The sequence below is a fragment of the Porites lutea genome, chromosome 2, assembly GCF_958299795.1.
Source record: "Porites lutea chromosome 2, jaPorLute2.1, whole genome shotgun sequence".
Classification (NCBI taxonomy): Eukaryota; Metazoa; Cnidaria; class Anthozoa; order Scleractinia; family Poritidae; genus Porites; species Porites lutea.
The window spans coordinates 36,257,818-36,280,474 of record NC_133202.1 but is presented as its reverse complement, the minus strand read 5'-3'; the positions used below and the strand labels follow the sequence as shown (position 1 = coordinate 36,280,474).

The window sequence follows — 22,657 nt, the reverse complement described above, 5'->3', positions numbered from 1 at the left end:
AAGGGTGGCTTACGATGAATAATAATGGTACCCGCCACGTGGCTCAGTTTCAATATGAACCAAGCCACAAAAACAAGGTTCAATAACAATGAGCGTTCTTTTCTGCCGTGTGTGATATCACAGTGCATGTGTCATTGTTCCAGTTCCAAGATCGTTTTCACTGATACAAGTCTAGTAAAAGTTCCGCTTCAATTACTGTACGGTTATTATCATCATCAGTGAGTAAATTCTCCCCAAAAAGGAATAAAAATTGAATTGTTACAATAAGGAGAATATCCATGTCCATGTAGCGTGATAAACGACTTCCGCTATCAATTCATAATTTATAAAGCTTAATTTACAACGGGTACCACCATACTAATAGCACCTGAAGTCTAAAAAGTTCACAATGATTATTTAGATTTAAAATAGGTAAATCATGGTTATGTTTAGTCTGTTAGTCGAATTATGTCTGTCAGTTTTTCTTTTCAATATTTTCGCTGAATGTGATAACCAATTCTATGGAACAGGCAAGGAGTATAGCGTATGTAGGTTTACTAGGAACAAAGACGCCGTTTGCGACTTCAAGAAATTCGATTCTCATGGTGACGAGCCTTGCATGATCGGAAGAAAGGCAGGCTTGACAAGAATAGACGGCGTAAAGGTTTGGATTTTAAGTTATGATAATTTGATTTTATTTCATTTTTTAAAAACGGATACCAGGCTGCAACAAGCCTGAAGAATTTCTATAACCTTTGCATTTCTAAACCAAATGTTTCCAAAGTTGTACCCGGAAGCAAATGAATAACATACACATGCACTTTCACTTACCAAGACTAGATCTCTCTCTTTCCTGAGCGAGCGATTGCTGAAATTATCGAAATTTCTAAAGCCAGCCCACGGTTAGATTGCAACAGAATGCGCTCGTATCTGACCTGTATTATTACCTGAATCATTATTCGCCCATAGTACCCTGCAGCTTTATCCTACTTTGCAAGAATGGGTTTACACAAGTATTAATTAGACAGAAACTGTCAATCTAATAGGAACCTAAAAGGCAATTGCTAATTACAGTAAAAGGCGGGTTGTTCCATCGATCTCTAATGAAAACGACTGTTTGAGGGGGAATCGCTGGCCTCGACCTGTTTCCATAGCAACCTTCAATTGTTAAAATGCCCTGGTGACGATAGCCGTATCATCTGGCTGCAGGTTGGTCACGTGGAGGAAGTGGATCTCGGGGACGGGATAAGGAAACGAATAACAAGAGCCTTGAGACCACCAGTGTTTGGTGAGAAAGTTATAACGTACTAGTTACGATTTAGTTGATATTACAACTTCCAAATGAAACTAAAATAAAATGACCCATTGAAAGAACGCTCTCTTCTAAATGGGTTGTTTACGTAGTTCTCTGTCTTGTGTAGCTGCGGAAAAAACATTTTTTTTGGAGGCCATAAGGGACTGCAAATTAACGTTTTATACCGGGGCCAGGAAAAGGTGTTCTTAGCAGAAGAATTTCCACGAAGCATTTCAGTAGCCAAAGATTTTTAAAATTCGAAAATAAAAGGAGGGTGATACTAATGTCTATTTAATGCAGGCGCCTGGAAGGTCACAAGATTAGAACTTTCTTAAGTGTTTAGACCCGATTTCCTGATATTCTTACCAATGCTTTTCATTTCAAGAAATCCCAAATTTCCTACCCGACGAAGAATGCGATCACATCATTCATCTGGCACAAAACACTGGACTTATTTCTAGCGTGGCTCGTGGAGGACTCCAGTCTCTCGAGGAATTTACCATCCCCGATATTCGAAGTAAGAACACAGTCGAATTAATGTCAGTAACAATGTTATCTAAATGAAATAAACTGAGACTGAGCTGTTCCCTGTTGCACTTCATGGATCTTAATTGCCATCGCATGCAAAGGGGGGCTCCAAGTAACCTAACAAGGGGTTCTTTCTTCTTTATGTTCCGTCTTATTTTATTTTTTTTTTTCGCTTCAGCGTAGCGAGCAATTGTGGAAAACTCATTATGCAATACATGTGTGCCGGTGAATCACCGATTGCCGACTCCCCGGCCTCTTAGCCTGCGTAGCAAGCGTTTCCGTGCGGTTCAGGAGAAAAGAACGAGGAACGAAAGTCAAAGACCAAGCAAGAAATTGCTCAAGTAAAACATTTTTTGGGTCTCGTTTCATTTCTCTCGCGGCCAAAACCAAAAATTCCGTTCCTCGGTCTTTCTTTTATTTGCTCCGAAAGCAAACGGAAACGCTTGCTACGAAGGCTACCGACCTCTCAAAGGACAACTCTATAGGACGGACACCTCAGTAAAACGTACGGACACCTACAGTCGATCGCTTGCTTTGTTTCTTCCTGTATTTGACTATCTGTATTAAAGCCGGACTTCTCTTAGTGGCGGTCCCAAAGGCGTCCATCTTCGAGGGAGTAAGACTGATTTATTTGTCAACTCAAACTGAAAATTTTTGTAAACAGTAGAACCTCGATTTAACGATCGAACCTCTATATAACGAAGTCCTGGACATAACGAATGATTTTCAGTAATAGTAAAATATATGGAAAAGAACCTCGATATGACGAAAACTCTTTAGCGAACAAATTTTGTCAGTCATTCGGCTCTTCGTTAAATCGAGTTTACACTGTACTAAGGAAAAACGTGCTTGTCAGCACTTTTCTTCCGTTCCCTCTCTCACTCTTCACTGCGACCATCATATTGTCAGTTTTAAACTGAGATATAATTATACCTTAAGCAGACTGAGTAAATTTCATTAGTAAAGCAAAAGGAAAAGCTAATGAGTGCATGCTCTACTGATTACAGCTGGTAAAGGGGAAGGAATGAGTGGATACTTTGAAGGTTTCGATGTCAACAAAGACGAGAAAGTCACTCTGGAAGAGGTAAGGAGATTTTTATTAGAAAATAGTTGGCTGCATTATTTGTTACTGAACTCGTCAGTTTTTGGTCTCTTGTATACTTGAAAAGGGATCGAGGAGATGGTGTTAAAATAATTGGCACGTTATACTATTTATAACAGTTTTAAAATCCATTTCTCTCTTTGAATCACTTTTGAAGTTTCGATCATCTCACTAACTTCCAAGCTGCTGAATGAGCCATTGATTCGGCCAATGGGAGTCATTTATTTCCACTGTTAAAACCTTGATACCCGTCAGTAATGACATTCTTGTATATACCTGCCGCAGTGTAATTTGATGCTACAAATGCTTAATTAAGTTTTTAAAGTAGCAAATATGATTTATTAGCAGTTCATCTTGATGGTCGGGTATTGCCTTCAACAATGATTCACCACAATTTCTTTTACAATAAAATACATTCCTCGCCAGTAGAGTGAGATCAAAGGTACCGAATTAATTAAATGATGAATTATGAGGCACCCTGAGTAGAATGAGTACAAATCTAACTAAAGATGTTGTTATTCTTCTTCAATACAGGTCGCGGCCTTCGCTAAACGATATCACTATCTCATTCTAACAAAAGAAGAAACGCTGCAATTGTAAGTGTTTCTTTATAAGCTCGTCCTACTTGTTCATTATGACCCAACGCATGTAGATTGTAGCAAACCGAATTGAGAGGTTGTTCACGTGCGACACAAGTGTACATGATAGGACAACGCTAGTTACTAATATATTGTTAATGATGGAAAAATACCACCGCGCTATGTCAATGTTCGTTTTATCGCTTTATCTCCCTACGAAAAAAAATATATCATATTATTTGGGATATAATAGAACAAACAATTAAATTTCTCCCTAGCTGGTGGTATCCTTACCCTTACCGTGCAGAATTAGAAACGAAAGAAAAGAGTAATTCAGGCTCCCGGCGAAAGTGCCTCGGCCAGTCTGAAATTGTCGCTTTCATGAATTAAATAAATGGTGCGATTGTAGATTGGAAGGTCGTTAGTAGAGCCATCCGCTTGCAAGGGTTCCCTTAATGAGAGCTTGTAGACGAGGATGGGTGTAATTGGTAATTGGTGCTCTAAATTTTGGGCTTTCTATTAGATTAAAAGAAAATTACACCACTGCTCCTCTATTTTCAATGGTGTGGGATACGTTGAGGTATATAAAAGTTCTTTGTTCCATTGATTTTTGATGGCTGTTGTTGAAGCTCTTCATCAAAACATTATTAAGAATATCTGGGACAACATTGGTCAATTATCTTCTTCGACTTTCTTTTCAGACTCCAAAATATCAACGTGACGGAATTTGATGATGGTAATATCTCTTTGTGAGTTCTGATCTGTTTCAAACAAGTGATAAGAATTAGCCACACATTTTATCTCCCCAGTCGTTCATGAGACTCTTTAGCGATTAATTCAACATCGCAATTCTTTTATCTGTCATTGTCCGCCCAAAAAAAAGTTGAAAAATAATCTTCATTGATTACTTCCTTTCATTGTTAAGGATTTGCCACGCCAGAGGAATTTGAGCAGATGAATACCTTGGGATTAAGTGACCTACTATATAAAACAACTCTGTCACATCCGCTCCACAGAGCACGATTCAGTGAACAGACCTGGGTTAATCAGAGAGGCTTAGACGATCCAGTCTTAAATAGGATAACAGAAAGGTGAGAACAAAATACAGTCAAAACAGGTCCAAGACCAAACTGCCCATCTATCAGAGTTGTCATTATTTTAGAGTAGGAAATTCAGTAAGAACTTTGGTGCACAAAACTGTCCTTAATAATCAAGAGTTAAATGTACGATGGTGTTCAAATGCAATAAGTATAACAAGAGATCATAAAAGAGGTCGCAATGCTACGTCTCCACTTTCCTGTTCCAACAAAAACGGTGGTCACGCGGTCGCGGTCGCGGTCGGGTAAAGGACCCGTTTTTGTAGAAGTTTAAACCAGTTTGAATGGTTTACCAAATCAAAGTCCCTCCACATAGTCCCTCCATCTAGGCTGCCTTTTATTTCATTTGTTGACTCCGCCTCGCTTTGGCGCCCTCAATCATGAAAGCGAGTCCCCCGGGAGTCAACCAGTTTACCAGAAACTGTTTTCGCATGGTTTGCATAATTCTAAAAATACCTTAAAATTCCAAAAATAAGCCCTGGGGCTTATATTTTTCAAAGGCCCTTTTTGGCAGGCTTATTTTTGAGGGGGCTTATATTCGGAGGGGCTTATCTATGGTGGGAAATTTGCGTTTCAAAATCGACTGGGCTAGCCTTATAGTTGAAAGGAAATTTACCGTTTTTGCTTTGTTTTACTTTGTATTTGAGGGAGACTTCCAAGTACAAGCCCCCGGGGGGCTTATATTTGGAGGGGCGATTTAACGGAGGCTTTTTGCGTTACGTGTTTGGGGGGCTTATATTTAGAGGGGCTTATACATGGAGGGGCTTATTTTCGGAATTCTACGGTAACTTTTTTTGAAAATAAGACTCAAAGACTCTCTTTCCTGTTATCATCTCTTAGTATATCAGACAGGTTGAACATTTCAAACTGCTGCCTCCCCTTCCATGCTGGATTTAAGGGTTTGAAGGATCCCCTTGTGAAAAGGATTACAGTGGCGGATCCAGGGGAGGGGCCCCGGTCCCCGCATTATTTTTAGACCAAACTGTGGCCCGAAGGGCCGAAAAAATCTTTTTGGAGACCCCCCCCCCCCCCCCCCCCCCCCCCACTGGATTATACAGAATTCAAAACTGAAAATGCTAGTAAAATATTGTGATAAACATTTTTTTTATTTTTAGAGTTGTGGAACTTACAAGACTTCCACGAGAAATCATCTACGGAAGTGAGAGATTGCAGGTCATACAAACTATGCTGTTGAATCACTCATAAAGAAGTTCAATACTGTTGTCACTATCAGATGTGCAAGAATATGCAGCAAGAAAAACTGGAAATACTTGTTAATAACCATTTTTGAAGCAAGCAAGTGTGAAAATATACTTCTTTAACTAGCCAACTCCGTACCATCATCAGGCCTAGTCTTCTGCGAAGCCGTCCTCTGTGTCGTCATGCAACGTAATGCGTGATGACACAAGAACGGCTGCATAGAAGACTAAATCAGGCCCAGCTTACTCCAAAGTTGTATAGCGCTTCTAACTCCTGTCCAAACCAATTGTGTTTGCTAATGTTGTAACGAAGTTTGTTAAGGTTCACTTGAATTTACTTTTTCATCTTGACAGATTGTTCATTATGGACAAAGTGGTCACTACCACGCACACTTTGACTCTGAAACTCATGAAAGGACGGATGCAAAGTGCTGTCATTTGCATGAGGACGTTATAAAAGTTTTTGCAAAGGGACAGAGCTGTAGGATATGCAGGTGATAGTCTCCAAATTCGTACCGTTGAGTTCGACGGAAACATTATTCTCAGTATATATAATCTTGACGCCCAGGCGGAGTAATTTAAATGGGACTAAGGAAAAAATGCATAACAACAGGACCTAACTATTATTTTATTTTTATTATTGTATTTGCTCTTGTAGACGACGCGTAAACTTTGCCTTCAGCATTCGCGCCAACAGAATGACAACAGAGATGCGAGTCTTAAGAACGGTGAAAGTCCAACTGTGAAGTGAACCTTGAAAGAATGACCATAAGTTCTTTCGATAAGCCTTTCAAATACGGCGAATCGTATCTGTCAAATAAAAACTAGAGCGCGAATTCTCTGGCAACTACATTTGTACGCAAACGGCTAGGTTAAAATCCGTGCTAAGCGGGAGTGAGTCAATAGCCCTTTGCCAAGCAACTTTCCTTAAAGGCGTCCCCAATCATCAGCTGTGTGCTAACATTCGGCCTCGGCCATCATTTTCTACGTATAACTGTTACTCATCTTTTCAGATACATCACAATACTATATTATCTTAATGACGTTGAAGAAGGAGGCGAGACAGCCTTCCCAATGGCGGACAATGCCACTTTAGACATTCATGTAAGTAAGTTGTTGGTATAAATCAGCTGTACTTGTTGGCCTCCCTGTAATGGGTCTTGATTTAAGCTATCCAACAAAATGTGATATTACCTTTCAGTACTAGAGAGCATTGGCAACTTAAAATGCAGCGAGTAATTTTCCTACTAATCGGCTCCTGTTTTCAGGTATCTGTAGATTGAAATGATGTGTGCTTATTATGGGTTATTGTGAGTAAATTCACTTGGATACGATCAAAGAAAACTTGCATCTTATATTTGTGATTTCGATAGACAGAGAGCTTACAGAAATTGGACTACAAAAAAAGCAGCTTGATAGTTAACAACTGATTACAGGGGATTTTCCCGAAAAGTCTTTTCTGAAGCTTGAACCAAGCCCTTCTATTTACAAACATTTGCTATATAGTTGAAATGCAGTTTATCCCAGACGTTCAGGGAATCTGTTTTAAAATTTGTCACCCAGTTTTCTGGACAACATAGTCTTGATGAATGGTTAATGACGCAAAAACTTTACCTTTTTAGGAAATGACCGCAAGTCGTGGTAAGCTAGACTACTACAACCTTAGTCACAATTGTCACAAGGGTAATCTAGTAGTCAGTCCACGCAAGGGAACTGCAATCATGTGGTACAACCACTTGCTTGATGAAGAAAGTGGCTGGTTGGGGCCTAGAGACGAATATAGTTTGCATGGCGGATGTGATATACTGAAAGGAGAAAAGTGGATCGCAAATAACTGGATCACGGCACCATACAAGGATGGAGCCCATATTCCAAGTACATGGTTGAAGAAATTTGACTTCTAATGCTTTCTTTCTTACAAGCCGATAGTTAACTGTCCGTAGTTAATTATGAAACAACTATTGGAAATATACAAGCTATAAATTATTTTTGAAACGGCTCTTTGACTAACACCTAGTGAAGTTTTGATTTTATAATTAAAGAAAAGTACCATAACATAAAAATCTGATTAAATGACACTCGTATCTAAGTATATTTTTAAAAAGCCTATAGGTGATCTTGAATTCTTACCAATAGTGTGAATAACCGACTTTTTTCGAAAAACCGGAAATCCCGTTTGGAAAATCAAATGGTTCGCGGAGTTCGTTTGGGATGCTTTCAGGGCATTGTAATTTTTCCACTCTTTTACGTCTGTTCAGCTGATTTGTGTAGTACTTTGTACGGATCGTTATGGTAAGCAACCTTTGCGGCGAGTTATTCTTACAATCAAACTTAGTTTCTATGTTAAAGAGCTTGGAAGCGTGGCGAAGGGTGTGCGAAAAATGAATCCCCAATATCTGTAAGTAAGACGGAATTCAAAAACCATAATTAAAGTGTAAAACGTTTTTGAGCACAAACACGCGTTATTACAAAGATAATAGATGCCTTAATGGATACATCTTTCTGTGATATGGGTAAATTACTTTTAGCTGTATTTAATGAAACCCACCTCGTTAAGTTCGGCACGCCAGGAATACGAAAATCTACTTCTAAATCCCCGGCAAAAGCTTGACTTTAAGTAGAGCGATGATGTGATTGCCACATTTGGGTAAACATACGTGGCATTCATCAATATGAATATACGTCATACATAATTGGTGAAAATTAGACGAGGTATCTTGTACCGTGTAACTTTCGACAAAAACCTTGTATGAAAGCTGCAGGGATTACTTTAACCTGCGATCAAGCGGTCCTTCATCCTTTTTCTCGTTAAGAGGAGGGGGGAATAGGGCGGTTCCTTTCAGCCTGTACACGGACGTTGTTTTATTTTTCTTTTCGTTCTTTTCGCGATTTATGTTTTATGACGCGCGCTTGACGGAAATAGAGGGTCTGTGAACAGGCTACTTCCTTTTTTCCCTTTGCTTTTCTCGAATTTCGTGCTTCTCCGAAACAAAAAGAATAATAATAAGAAGATCGCCCGACAGGATTACTTTTACACTGTCCAGTAATTCCTCCTTGTTCAGCTTGAACCTAGCTATTTTAAGCTTTTCTAGTCGTACTAGGGGGTCATATTAGAGTGCTGTAGCTTATAGGGACCGGTATCTAAACAATCACCAGTAAGCGACGAAGGTAACCTGGTGTAGTATGAGTAGTAAACTAAATAAAAAATTACTGCCTAATATTTCCCTAAAGGAAAGTAGAGTGACTGTCTGATTGAAATACGCGAGCGCGTCTGAAAACGCCCCATCCACAAGGAAATTCTCTCTTCCCTTAGTGTGTCATTTTCCTCGCAAGTGACGGTTTAGCCCTCGAGAAAACTTCGTCAGGCTCGCAGCCATAAGAGGTGGGGAGGTGAAAGAAATGACCTCCTTGCAGTTCCCTCCCTGATCTTTTACTCCCTCTAGGTCTAATCCTATTAAACCTTGCTGTTTGGGGGAGAAGAAAGCACATTGCTAGGAATACTGTAAGAAAAAGGGGGGTGCGGAGGAGGCGAGGAAAAAAAAAAAACAAAACTATAGGAGTGCTAGATAAACGGTCTTGGACACTGGTCCATGTAAGTTAATTAAGCAATAGACCACACTTTCTATGGGTTTACCGGCGTGATAACCCACGCGGGATGTTGGGAGAACAAGAGAAAAGTTTGTAAATCACGAGCCGAAGGCGAGTGATTTACAAGCTTTTCGAGTGTTCTCCCAACATCCCAAGTGGGTTATCACGCCGGTAAACCCATAGAAAGTGTGGTCTATTGCTTTTATAAAATAACTTCTAGAAGAATGGAGTGTTTTAGGTAAAAAGTATGGTTCTAGTACCGTGATCAAGTCACGTCTTCTCTCTAAAGTCATCATAAGCCAATCATGACTCACGATTTAATAGCGTTGAACTTTCTCAAAACTCAGTTCAGTCAAACAACAAACAACAGCACTTCAAAACACGAGTTTTTGCACTCATTACATGATAACTTATGAAAGTTGTTTTACAGGAAAAGTCAACACATATTCATGCGAACATACAATGAAAGAATACGTTCATGGTTTGTTTACTACAGAAGTAGAAATTAATTGAACATCAGACTGTACGCAGCTGTATTTTGTTGAGTCGATCCGTAAGAATTTCATTGTTACAGACGGAACTGACAGCTATTGTAATGGAGGACTTCATTCACTTTTTACAAGCTGCAGTGGTTTGAGATCTGTTTTCTGGACTATTATGATCAAGAAATGCTGGGGTAACGACGTGGCTGCATTTGCGAAGTTGTCGCATGTAACTTTATATGCGCGTACAGCGACCGATGGAAATATGTCAGTGGTGGAGAAAGGTTTCTTTGCCGTAGCCACATATTGGCGTAAATATTTGTCGATTCGTGAAGTCAGGTGGTTTGAGGTAGGTTATGGCATCGATATCACCGAATAATTTGTGCAAATGTTGGAAAAAACCGGCACGAAACTCTGACATCTTTCATCATCGTTGGCAGCTTGTTTACAACCCACAGCGGCAGATTTTGTACCATATCTTGATCAGAGATCTCTTTTTGGAACAATTTCTTTCATTAAGGCATTTAATTTTGACATAAAATAAATCAAGAATGCTAAAACTATCCGTTTTGTTGCTGGTTGGCACATGGGTAAGTTTTCCTAGAGACTTTCTACACCAGAAATTCACACAGTTATTGTCTTTCTCTGCGATTGGCATCGTCGTGAAATGTAGACAGTTTTCCAGCTTTGTACTTTATAACTTCTAAAGCTATGGCAGTAGCGAATTGTGAGACTCAGTAATAAAATGTGGAAACCAACGTTTTTAATATTAAGAACGGCTGGGTAAGTAACTTGTTCTGTTTTTTAGCCTTTCTAAAATCGTTGTTTGCAGATCAATAGCGGGTTTTGTTTATGGCTCGTGGTCCGGATGCCTTTTTCTATGGGTTTACCGGTATAATAAACCATAGGTTTTTGACCAATCAGATCACGCGTACTATCTCAGTTATTTTATAATAAGCCAATCACCCTCTCAGAAACATTATTTTATTGCAAAGGATTATTGCATTCACGATTTCTTTATTTTCCAAAAACTTACTATGATAATATTGAGTGCTTATTACTATATTTTTCGTTTTTATTTCAACGGTAAATTATTTTATTGAAAATATTTCTTGTAATCTGCAAACCTCATTTCTTTATGCTAAGTTTTAATAACGCTGTTGTTGTCGCTTCTGTCTTATAAGACAAGTTGCTGCAGTTGCACAGTTGTACATTTTTTATCTATATCAATTTAAAAAGCCAAAAACCTTCACCATGCCAGTAGCTCGGCCAGGCCCTTACATTAGTCGTTGCCTCTTTGAAAATGAACGCAGGTCCACTACATAAACTTTGTTTCCATGACCTACCGCTGACCCTTGAGCCAAGAGAGTGATCAACGGCAATCAGTTTCTCCTTGTAATATCTATGCTTCATAAAACAAAGCGAAAAAAATCACAAGATGAATTGAATTCGGATACTTAAACAACTTCTCGCCAATTCTTTAATAGGAAATGTAGAAAGACATCAAATGAGGATTTAATTTTTTGATGCTAGAGTACCGTGTTGACGGTATTTTTCAAGAGTTTAAAACAGCCTCAATCACTGATCATAGTCGAGCAACCCCAATTGACAGCGCTTCGCGCAATATTGAACAATTGTTTTGTTATTTTGCCAGTGTTTGTAATGCAGAACAGGAAACTCTCCTCTGCAGCCCCTCAGATCTTGTCACACCCATTCGGTAAAAGAAGTGTCCGGGCCGAGTTTGTATGTGCTTGGGACATGAGCATGCTTTTTATATGGAGCGGCGATCCAATTATTTGCGATCCACTTGATCCCTTTCCTTACCGCGCATCCTCCGTGAATTGAATATGGGTCCATTTCTCCCATCCAGTTACTTTCCGGGTCCATGAAGTGGTTATACCACATGATAGCAGTTCCTTTTCTGGGAGTTACAACCAAATTCGATTTATGACAATATTCCCTCAGGTTGTAAAGGTCTTGTTTTGGTCGAATGGCTCCTATAAGCTGCAAGTGAAAATTTTACGGGAGCGTTTCAGTTAATTGGAAATTACTTTTGACGATCTTCACTTAGCCTGGGTGGCTCGTGGGCGTCTGTAAGGGAGGGATAAGAGGGGAAAACTGTTACATAAAGAAAATGAAGCATAAAAAATACTTTCGATAGAACAGAAAGAAGTGCGAACAGCAAATTACACAAACCTCTTTGTCGAAAGTGGCATTATCAGCTAATGGAAACGCTGTTTCACCACCGGCGGGTACTTCATTCAAGAAATACAGGATTGTGACATACCTGACAAAGTGATTAGTTTAAGATGTTAGGAAAATTAAACGAACCTTTCTGGCGTAAAGATCGTGTGACTTTAAAAAAAGAAGATGCTCAATGTAGAGCAACGTAGAGCAAACGGAAACTTTATATTGCAGTAAGAGCAATTTAACTGCAACAAATTTTTACAGCAAGTGGGATCACATTGCCATTTACTGAGATTCGATTCCATTGTTTCCACATGAGAGAATGCTCTCTTGATTTCCAAAATATTGTCATACTAGATAGTGAGCCGCTGCACTAGACATCCCTATTACCTGCACAACTTGCATTTTGCTCCACGGCCATCTGTTCCAGCGTTTGGAATCTGATGACAACAGCGTATCTCCGGATTCTCATGAGTTTCACTGTCAAGGTGGGCGTGGTAATGTCCGTCAACTCCGTAACGAACAACCTGCCAGATAATTAGCATACAGTCGAGGTACATAATCACACATCATTTATATCAAATTTCATGCATAATTGTGGGTTTACCTTATGAACTGGGAATGGACTAAAGTAAACAGAAGAAAGCTCGGTCAACGGCCGCGAAGCAATGCAAGCAAAACACAGAGCAAAGGAACTACACTATGAAACATCCGTTTGGCCGGGAGACTACTCAACGGATTAAAAACAGGGGTGAACAGGAGAGAACGAAGGAAAGGTCAGGTAATAAGAATTCAAAAATTGCACCAAGCCAACTTAAATAGAGGTACATAAAAACGGCATTTTTAATTTAGTACCCCAAGTTAAATTGCGGTCATAGGTAATTAGAAGAGCAGGTTTTTTTTTTCTAGATTGGATCCATCTTATAATTAGACAATGAAACAACGTACAATTTATAAATTTATAAATTTAAGTGGATAATCAATAATTAAACGCTTGGTAAGCACTTCAGGAAAAAGTAGACTTAGATTTAAGGGTACAAGCTGAATCTTCACCAGCATCGTACCTGTATGTACTCGCTTCCGTAAATTATCTCATCCGGGAGTTTTGTTAGGGCTTGAACCCTATGAGACAACAATGTACAAAACAGTTTTATTTATATTTGTTTATGACAACCTGTGATCATAAGTTATCAGTTAAAAACGCTGCATATTAATTAAGTTATAAACACTCCTATTCATTTAAGCTGTATGACACTGTGTATGTCTCTGTTCTCCAACCACTGGTTACGGTTTTGACGCTCTCGCTCGTCGCCACAGGCCTGCCTGAAAAAAATTTTCTTTACTTTCAGTTAGAATAGGTAAAAGTACAGTTTTTACAATGAAAGCGGTTTGTTTTATTTAGCAACTCTCGCTTAAGTGACATAAAGTTCTTTACTTCTGCCTCCAGGAACCAATCACTCCTACCTGGTTTAGTACATGGTAAGGATAATCGGCGCTTTCACCGATATACGGCCCGGGTTCGATTTCCGGCGTGGGAATAACATTTTCTGACTTGGTGCTTTCGTTTGTGTAAAGTCCTCACCTTATTTTTCCCAAAAAAATTTTGCATAAGCATTGTTTTCAATTTCTCTTGGAATGGCTGCACCGTAATTTTTAGGGAGTTATTATAACTCCAAAAATGGAGTAAAAATTTTACCTACAGGATAACCCCTTTTTTGGGGTTATTTTAACTCCTAATTTGGGGTCATTTTTACTCCTGAAAAAGAGTTCTTTTTACTCCCAGTCTGGAGTTAAAATTACTCCGAAATGGGGTTACTTGTACTCCTTACATGGGTTGTTTTTACTCTTTTTGGAGTTAATTTAACTCTGAAAGTGGAGTAAAAATTTTAGGTACAGGATAACTCCTTTTTTGGGGTTATTTTAACTCCTCAATATCTTGGGTCTCTTTTACTCCTGAAAAAGAGTTCTTTAAACTCCTTTTTGGAGTTAAAATAACTCCACGAAAAATAACTCCAATGTAAGAAGTTAAATTAGCCCCACTAGAGGAGTTATTATAACTCCCTGAAAATTACAGTGTGTAATACCCACGAGAAATGAAAAACAAGGTTATGCATAATTTTGGGAGGCGAATGAGGTACATTATGGGAAATGTGGAAGTGGTTTGGGGTTTTGCATTCAACCCTTACAGCGTGAAGACTGGGTTGCAAAGTAAAATACACAGCAATGAATGCGAACAGCTTGCGAATACAGGCTAAGCGAACTCAGCTACTCGAACTCCTGATTAACAAAACTATATTTCTTCGTTTGTCTTTTAGCCATAAGGTTAAATGTTATGATGTGAAAAAAGACCCATTAATCTAAAATGAAATTAAAATAATTCTAAATATTTCATCGTACAAGAAACTGGACATGTTTTATTGTACCTCAAGCGAATTCCCTGAAGAAGCCCGTCTTCGTGTTCTTGCGTCAGCCATGTTTGTTCACTGAATCTTTCTCTGTGGCGAGGATGGCTACGACCCATTTCATACATGTAACTGTCGATCAAAATGGTGTTCAAATGTTCAAACTCCTCAGGAGTAATTATGCCTATTTTGGAAAAAGAGAGGTCTGATTAAGCCATATAACTCACTAACAGCTATCAGCAGTTGGTCTTATCAGTGAATATACACATCATGATATTCCTTCTTTTCAAGGCAAATAGATCTCACAGAATACATTTACATCTGATTTGCTCGAGATAAATATTAGGCAAAAAACTAGGAGAAAAACAAGGGCAAAGGTTGTAAATAGAACGTTTGTATCCTAATTCACATGAGGTTGCATGTAAGTTAGAGAGGAAATACGGCATTTGCCATGCCATTGCTTTTCCTCTTTGTTTGCGATTCAGTATACATGATATCTACCTCGAGCAAATTTGATGTAAATCTACATTTTTTTTTCTCCATAATAGATCCTGGTCTAACATGGCAGATCGGATCTGCTCCGAGAAAGACTCCTCAACCCCAGAAATGTTCATTAAGTATTTTATCACATAAAGCGCGGAATCGATAGCGCAAGTAAGAGGCGCACTCTAGACCCTTAGTGCGATCTGGCATGCGTGATCTGTCTAGACCAAGAGGATGATGTAGCTTTCTTTTCTTTTCTTTTCTTTTTTTTGTTTTGAAATATACCAGAGGCAATGAATGCAAAGATAAGACTGTCAATCACAGTAAAGCCCCCTGCAAACGGATGCAACATGTGTTGGCCAACAACTCCGAATATTGTTGGATATGGATGTTACACATTGCGTCCGTTTGCACACCCTGTTGCTTGTTGTGGCGTTTTTTTTGGGAGTTGTTGCGCAAAGTTTTAAGCTTATTCTAGTAGTTACATACCATCATCTAAAAAAGTGTGTAAGTTCAAGTCGGTGAATCTGAAAACAAATAACAAAATATTATTTTTAATGTCCCTTGTTTTAAATAATCATCCAAATCAATTGGTTGCGAAAAAACTCATTTAAAACCATAACACAACATTCTACAGTACACACTACAGTAGATGGACGGCGACAACTTACATCTTTTTCACTTCCTCGTCTGTGAGGTATAGATATCTGTATCTCTTTGCAAAGTTTTTTATCTGCAAATAAACTTTGTCTTTGTCAAACTGATATATTTTAGAACCGTACCTAGTCATGAATTCAGTAAATGATATAGGATCAACTGTGTTGTTTAGTACATATTTTTATCCTGGAATGAAGACCGCTGCTAAGCTATAGCCTCACCTCCTCTATAGTAATTTTCCCGTCTAGATCAAAGTCCCAGTTTTTATACAGTCCCCTGGGTCCATTTGCTTTGCCTTGAACTGAAACGCACATTTAATTGATTGAATGTTCTTCATCTTAAAGAATGCGTTGCTCGTAAGAATTACTAATCAAAAATGTTCAAATAAATAAAAGTCAGTCACTAAGGAAAACCTGACTTCAACGAACAATCAAATTGGTCTCGGCTAGGCCAAACGTGGAACTTTTCATTAGACGAACCAAACTTATGTAGTGAAAACACTCGCCTGCGGCTTGTGGATCCACTTGAGTTTTGAACATTTTATGGCGTCATATCTATGGTCTATAAGAACGTAGACCACGGAAAATTGTGGTCGATTTGTTAACTATCCGTCTGAAGCAGACGGATAGAACGTCCAATGATCGTCTCCGGAACAAACTTCTAATCTTCACATGCGGGGAACTAAACCAATAAATTTAAAATTTGTATATTTAGTCTCGTTCGGGAGAAAATTCATTATTGGACACCCGCTGGCCGACTCGGGTCAGATTCAGTTAATTCCGGTTCAACGCGTCTTAAGTTCGACGTCTGACCCAACAGAGGATCTTAACTTAATTTAGGTCGACCCACGTTAGAGTTTGGTACGTCTCATGAAAGGTTTGACGTTTGGCCTCGACCTTAGCTGCTGCTTTTGTAGTTAGTGTCCCTTCACTAGGGCCTAGACCAAAAATGAGGCGAACCAAACTCTAATTTTATTTGGTCGACCTAAATTAAGTTAAGATCGTCTGCTGGGTCAAACGTTGGACGGATAGAACTAAACTGAGCCAGAGGTCGAACCTTTGATTAGTAACTCGGTAAGTTTCGTTCTTCTCATGAAAGGTCTAGGTTTGGCATAGTAGTGTTTCACGTGGTCTTGCCGCACTGGTTGATACCCGAGAGGTCCTCGTTCATACTGAATCGTGTTCCACGAAGTTTACCAATTTCGGCTTCCCTGGTAAAAGTTACAGGCAAATCTTTAATTGGGACTGTCATCTACACCCCTCCCCTCTCTCTCTCTTTCATTTCAAGAGAGTTTCTTCCGGAAAAGTGGTACTACCGAAGTTTTTTTTGATTTTGTTTTTGGGAAGAACAACAGGTTGCCGGTCGAACATGTCTTGCTATAATGTGATTTCTGCCAGTTTTCTAGCGGTTCACCCTGAGAAAACAGCCGCCATTTCAAGACACCACTACTGATTTCCCCGCGAAATGACGTCTGAGCAACGTTTGCAGAAATTTCATACTGATGGCCAACGGCATCGCAGGCTATCAGCCCTGCTGAGAAGAGAGACTTAACAATAATACAGCATCAGAGTGGGTCTACAGATCCTGAGAGATCTTATGGCGTAAAAGAAGAAGATGAAGGCTGACGGCGGCGTCATCACCCAGATCCGAGTAGTGCTTCCTGAATCGGTTGAAACAAATTTCCGGCGCGCTACCAACAATCAGAAGTACTACCCGGATCTGGTTAGTGATCGTCATCTGTATAGGATTTCTGCGCTCGTTTGTGAGACGCTATTTCGCAGGAAAACAAGTGGTGGCGTCGCAAAATGTAGGCTGTTTTCTCAGACTGTACATTGTTTCACTCTCTAATTTCTTAATATAAGATTCATGAAGCCGTGTTATTACTCACTGTATGGATCAAATTTCCAGTTATCAGCCTCTGTGAGCCCTCCTTTTGCAACACTATTCATCAGCTCGTTCTCACTGGCCAGTGTTATGATATAGTCACATTCGTCCTCAGATAGGAAATTGGGAATTTCTAGAAAAAAATAAGACACAAGTGAAGAAAGACGTGGGGCAAGAAAACCAAAAGAGTTCCATAACGTAAAAATTCTTTCAACGTCTCAAGCGTTGTTTGAGTCCATGCGAGGTGTTTTTGTACACCATGTGACGGTTTAGCTGCAAATGGCCCATTCTTAAGTATACAAGAATGTACAGAGCGTATGAATGCTAAAAGACCAATAATTGACTGACCATTAGAAAATTTAAGTAGGGGCAAGGTACAAAAACATATGCGCGCAAGGGAAAATTAAATAAAAAAAAAAATCATGTACACCAAGTCAAGACCCCTAACAATATTAATGCATTGGCCTTAAAAATTCATAGAAGGAAAAAGTTGACGCCAAAAAAAATCCATACGGCTTGAAAATCCCCCCCTCCCCTCCCCCAGAACTTTTCTAATGGTCTGTCCCTAATGTGTAGGCAGGCCAGGAGTCTGGTGGTTGAAGCAAATATGGTATTTTTCACTAACCAAACAATAAGGGCTTCATAGCTCGAGTTATGACTTCATATTTTCCATCCTCCCCTAGCGTCACTTCCTGCCTGTGACCAACCTGAAAAGGAAAAAGAACATCACATGGCTGTGCGCAAAACATTTTCAGATGTCGAAGCTACTGGCATAAATTAACACTGAATATCTATTGATATTTTATTGCGAATATTGCATAGTCGATACGTCGGTTGATTCTATTTACAAAATTCTCATTGGCTGGACATATGCTAGTATGAGGGTCTGAATGGGGTTAACCGCCAGCCGTCAAACGGCCTAAAATTTGACCGTCAACCGTCAAAAATGCAGATTGATATTAACCATCAAAAAGCTTCAATAAGACATTTCAAATCTTGCTTTTTTTCAAGTATTTCTGCTGAAAAGGAAACACACTAGTTAATATAAATCTATGTAGAAAATAATCTTTACTAACACTCTTGCAATAAATTTCCGCTTAAAAACCGTCAACCGTAAAAAGCTCTAAAAGTTAACCGTCAACCGTCGGAGCTACCACCCCATTGAGACCCATAAATATGGATCAACCGTTCCGGAGAAGAATCTGATTCAAGACGACCTGAGCACCTGATTCCGTCTGGACAGATGATCTCTCTGTTTGCCCTCATCTGTTATACACTGACGAATTACAAGAAGGCCAGCCAAAGTTGGTTCAAGATGGTTAAGAATAAATCCAAACAGTACAGTGACAAGCGGCCTGTTGATTATTCACTTACTTTAATTTTTCAAAGATTGAAATGCGATCTTTAAACTGACCGCGGCGAAACGTCACAGATACAAAAGAAGTGCTGTACATGTACGTCCAAAAGTCTTTTTTACAGAATCTAGTATTGGAATAGAACTTTTAGTACCAACAGTCCTAAAGAAGTTCGTCCAAATTTTTTTCCGAGGGAAAGTTATTAATTCCAATCAAGCATTTTCTAACTTAATCCACGATGTCAACTAAAAGAAACTCTAAATGAGTTGGAAGTTAAAGAAGGTCAGGAGCGTTTGGCATTAGGGCTAAGACTCTGACTGCACCGGAACACCCTGGATCATTCCGAAATAAACCCGGAAGTACCCGCAACGCCTGTCAAAGAGAAACCCCGATCTGTAAAATGCTAAATTTACTTGACGTTTGCCGTTTATCCGTTTGACGGGTTCCAGGGTGTTCTTGGTTACGTTCTATTACATGCGAGGATGTTTAGCTTCTCGTCCATCGTTGTTATACAATAGAAGTTGGACATGTTGATCGTTCACCAGTGTCCTGTCTACAAACCAAGTGAGTCAGTGGTTGCTAATGTCAGTGAGGCTCATGCATGCCAGCGCCCTTCCAGTTTTGCTGGTACCAGCCTTAGGTTACCCTATTCAAAGTAGCATTGATACTCCCAATAGTTCAAACATATTCGTTATATCTGTTCTAGATTTTATTCTCCTTGTTTGGTAACCCATCCAAATTATGGGACAAATTTTGAGGCCACAAAAGTTTTATATCTACAAGAAAAATGACTCAGTTGATATCTGACCGGCTGTTACCTCACGCGTAAAACAATAAACAAGAAAGAAACTAAACATTCCACTCAGTACTGGGTTCAAAATAAAATTTTTCAGACAAAATGGCATATGACAGCAATTTCATTTGCCCCACCATTTGGATTTTGATAATGAAATTATATTTATATCCCCCCTCCCCCTTAAAAAGCGAAACAACCTACTCTGACTCCCTCCAGACGAGTTAATATTCCCTTCTGGCGTGGAATGAAGCATGGTCCGTCCATTGATTCGCATGTGTCGTTCTCGCAATATTCAGCACTTGAATTGGAGTATGAGCGGCAACTTATCACCAGGATCGAGGCTAAAATAAGTGGCACTGATCCTCTCATTTCGCTGTATCCTTGTCAGAGGATACTTTATTCGCCAAAGGCAATTTTAATGATGGTCTTGAGAGCCTCATTATATGGCATGAATAATTAATTCATCATGACAGGAAACAAATGATTTGCTCCGTGTACCTGTTCCACTTGTCATGGTTTTCTTTTATCTTGCAAATTAATTAAACTATATGGAAAAGGGAATCCGGATTCCGAAATTCAGGTTCCCCTGACAAACAATTCCAGTCATCCTGGAATCCGGACTGTCTTGGATTCCTTTATATGGGCCGAACGGTACGTGATTTGTATGTCAGTTAGTGACCCTACCTTAAATAGTCTTTATTTTACACTTTTTTTTTTAAGTATGAGCATTATCAAATTGAATTTTTTATATTAGTATTCACTGATTCTGTTAAAAACTATAAAAAAGGCGATAGTAAGTGATTGTAATGGCGCCAATACTCATGAGTTTTGCGACGGAGATGAACCGGAACCCCAAACTCTCTCCAGTCTCTTCGCTCGTCCCCGCCGGTTACAAATCAAACACTAAAAAGCCGCACAACGGAAACAACAAAAAAAAACTTTAAAAATGCTTAAAAACGAAAACGAAAGCACAAAATAATAAAGAAGCAAAAGAAATAAGAAAAGTAAGTGCGCCCGATATGGGACTTGAACCCATGACCCTCAGATTAAAAGTCTGATGCTCTACCGACTGAGCTAACCGGGCTCACTCCCGCAAGTCACTTCACATGTTTAAAGACATCTATACAAAAAAAAAAAAGAGCAAACTAATTCATTATTTTTTCGGTCGTTCATTCTCACATTTGTTTGCGGATTGTGTGCATTAACAATTGTTAACAATAGAAGATATCCATTGGTACGAAAATTTTATGAATCAGGCATATTTAAACTCAAAAAGAAATAGCGAAAAAATTAAAGATAGGAAGAAGAAAACATTTGCGCTCGATATGGAACTTGAACCCATGACCCTCAGATTAAAAGTCTGATGATCTACCGACTGAGCTAACCCGGCCCGCTTATCAGTTAAAGGGAGTGTTCGCTCGCAAAGAGTAAAACGAATAAGGCTTTCCTCAGGGGTGAGGACTAGAAATTAGTACGCGAAACCCTCTCGGCCAACGGCGTCGGCACAATAGGGCCATTTATACGAGGAAAAATAAGACGAGTCTTACATAAGACGCGAACTTTCCGTATAAACGGCACATTTCGTCTAAAATAAGACGCGGCTTAGCTAAGAGGCGTCTTATTAGGTAAGACATGCTCGTATAAATGGTACAGTTCGCGTCTTATTTTTCCTCGTATAAATGGCCCTAATATGTTTGATGTGTCAGTGAACGACTTGTGCCGCCCCGGGCCTGCGTTGCCGTTCATACTATGCCGATAGCCTTTCGTGACGCCACGAAAGGCTATCGGTATAGTATGAACATACCCTAAAACAACAGCTACTCTAGACTGATTATTTCCAAGACAATACATGTCACAGGAGACTGTTCCTGATTGCTTCAGAAAAAATCATCATTCCTTACTGATTGGCTAATAACTCTTCTATTGTCCGTTTTGTGTTATTTTTTGCACTAGCACACGTTTTGGCTGGGCGGAACCGTAACGGCATACTATCACAAACTTCTCTCCTAAACTCAATTTATTTGCAGTACGTTGTAATCTATCACGCATTAGTTTTGATAATATAACCAGCCCGCCCTGATATAACCTTCCACCTCCTTACACACACCCTGCTTTTCATGAACGTGAGATTCAGCGGCCAGTGTGGCTACCCGAAGCTATTGTACATCTAATCCCTTCAACAGTCTATTCAAAAAACAGTCTAAACAATATTTAAAGTCAGTGTCTTAACCTTGGAAGGCTCAGAACATCCTTCCTAGAGACACTTCCTAGGCCTTTTGTAGACGTATAAGTCAGGCCAATCTTTTTTTCTCTTTCAAAACGGGGTTTCGGTTAAGATCTAGAACCCATGATTTGACAATTTTTTAATACAAGAGGAAGAAAGTAAGGCGGGGAAACCAAGTTTTGGTTTATTGCATTAACTATAATAATTAATTCTTACAATTTTCTGTTCGGCTCTATTACAAAATCATATAGTTATGTAATGATATTTTGCAGGAAGGCAACTTAAATATCAATTTAACTCATAGCGCTTGATATACCCACAATTGTCAGAACTGGCAGGCTAGCCAGTTCAGTCTATGTCGTAGAGAGAATTCTAATATTAATCAGGACTATCCGAGCTAGTTATGACTTTTGGTAAGAACCCTTAGTTACGCGGGACGTGTATTCGGCGCATGACTTTTTTGTCGACGTATGACTGATTGCTGGACGGTATACTTAGAGGAGGACCTGGATAATCGTTTCCGCGATCAATGAAGAGGCCTAGATCTGAGACGCACAGTCTTTGTCAATCACCTGCTTGTTCTTCGAGGAATAAGAGCAAGAATATTTTCTAAAAGTATAGATTTAAGATGGTCAAATCAGAGACAAATCAGTAATCGTCTCAGTCACTTGAACACATTTTAAAACGGGTGATCGAGACTATAAGAACTATTAATAATATACCAGGGAAAATTTATCTTTGTGGCATCACTCCTCAGCCCCCCTTCCTTGCTTCCCGCTGGATCGGCCAAGAAGATTGAAAAAAATATATGTATATATTCAT

The 22,657-nt window shown here is 39.3% G+C and overlaps 2 protein-coding genes and 2 non-coding genes across 4 annotated transcripts; 1 reads left to right on the top strand and 3 right to left on the bottom strand.

Moving 5' to 3' along the window:
* The first annotated feature begins 372 nt into the window (after positions 1-372).
* On the top strand, positions 373-7,858 carry LOC140926930 (transmembrane prolyl 4-hydroxylase-like). Its single transcript, XM_073376604.1, has 11 exons — positions 373-643; positions 1,189-1,267; positions 1,659-1,790; positions 2,809-2,885; positions 3,438-3,499; positions 4,183-4,217; positions 4,407-4,572; positions 5,694-5,751; positions 6,132-6,271; positions 6,791-6,881; positions 7,400-7,858. Exons 1-11 carry the CDS (start codon positions 419-421, stop codon positions 7,679-7,681), a joined length of 1,347 nt encoding a protein of 448 aa, XP_073232705.1. The 5' UTR covers positions 373-418; the 3' UTR covers positions 7,682-7,858.
* Positions 7,859-10,859: 3,001 nt separating this feature from the next.
* LOC140926929 (transmembrane prolyl 4-hydroxylase-like) lies at positions 10,860-20,045 on the bottom strand. Its single transcript, XM_073376603.1, has 11 exons — positions 19,813-20,045; positions 18,086-18,167; positions 17,465-17,593; positions 15,798-15,877; positions 15,591-15,652; positions 15,409-15,446; positions 14,458-14,620; positions 13,099-13,156; positions 12,425-12,561; positions 12,044-12,134; positions 10,860-11,851 (listed from the first exon to the last, which is right to left on the bottom strand). Exons 1-11 carry the CDS (start codon positions 19,978-19,980, stop codon positions 11,552-11,554), a joined length of 1,308 nt encoding a protein of 435 aa, XP_073232704.1. The 5' UTR covers positions 19,981-20,045; the 3' UTR covers positions 10,860-11,551.
* A 577-nt stretch (positions 20,046-20,622) lies between these two features.
* Trnak-uuu (transfer RNA lysine (anticodon UUU)) lies at positions 20,623-20,695 on the bottom strand. Its single transcript has one exon. It is a non-coding gene; the product is annotated as a tRNA-Lys (tRNA).
* A 233-nt stretch (positions 20,696-20,928) lies between these two features.
* On the bottom strand, positions 20,929-21,001 carry Trnak-uuu (transfer RNA lysine (anticodon UUU)). The gene has a single exon. It is a non-coding gene; the product is annotated as a tRNA-Lys (tRNA).
* Between the last annotated feature and the right edge of the window lie 1,656 nt (positions 21,002-22,657).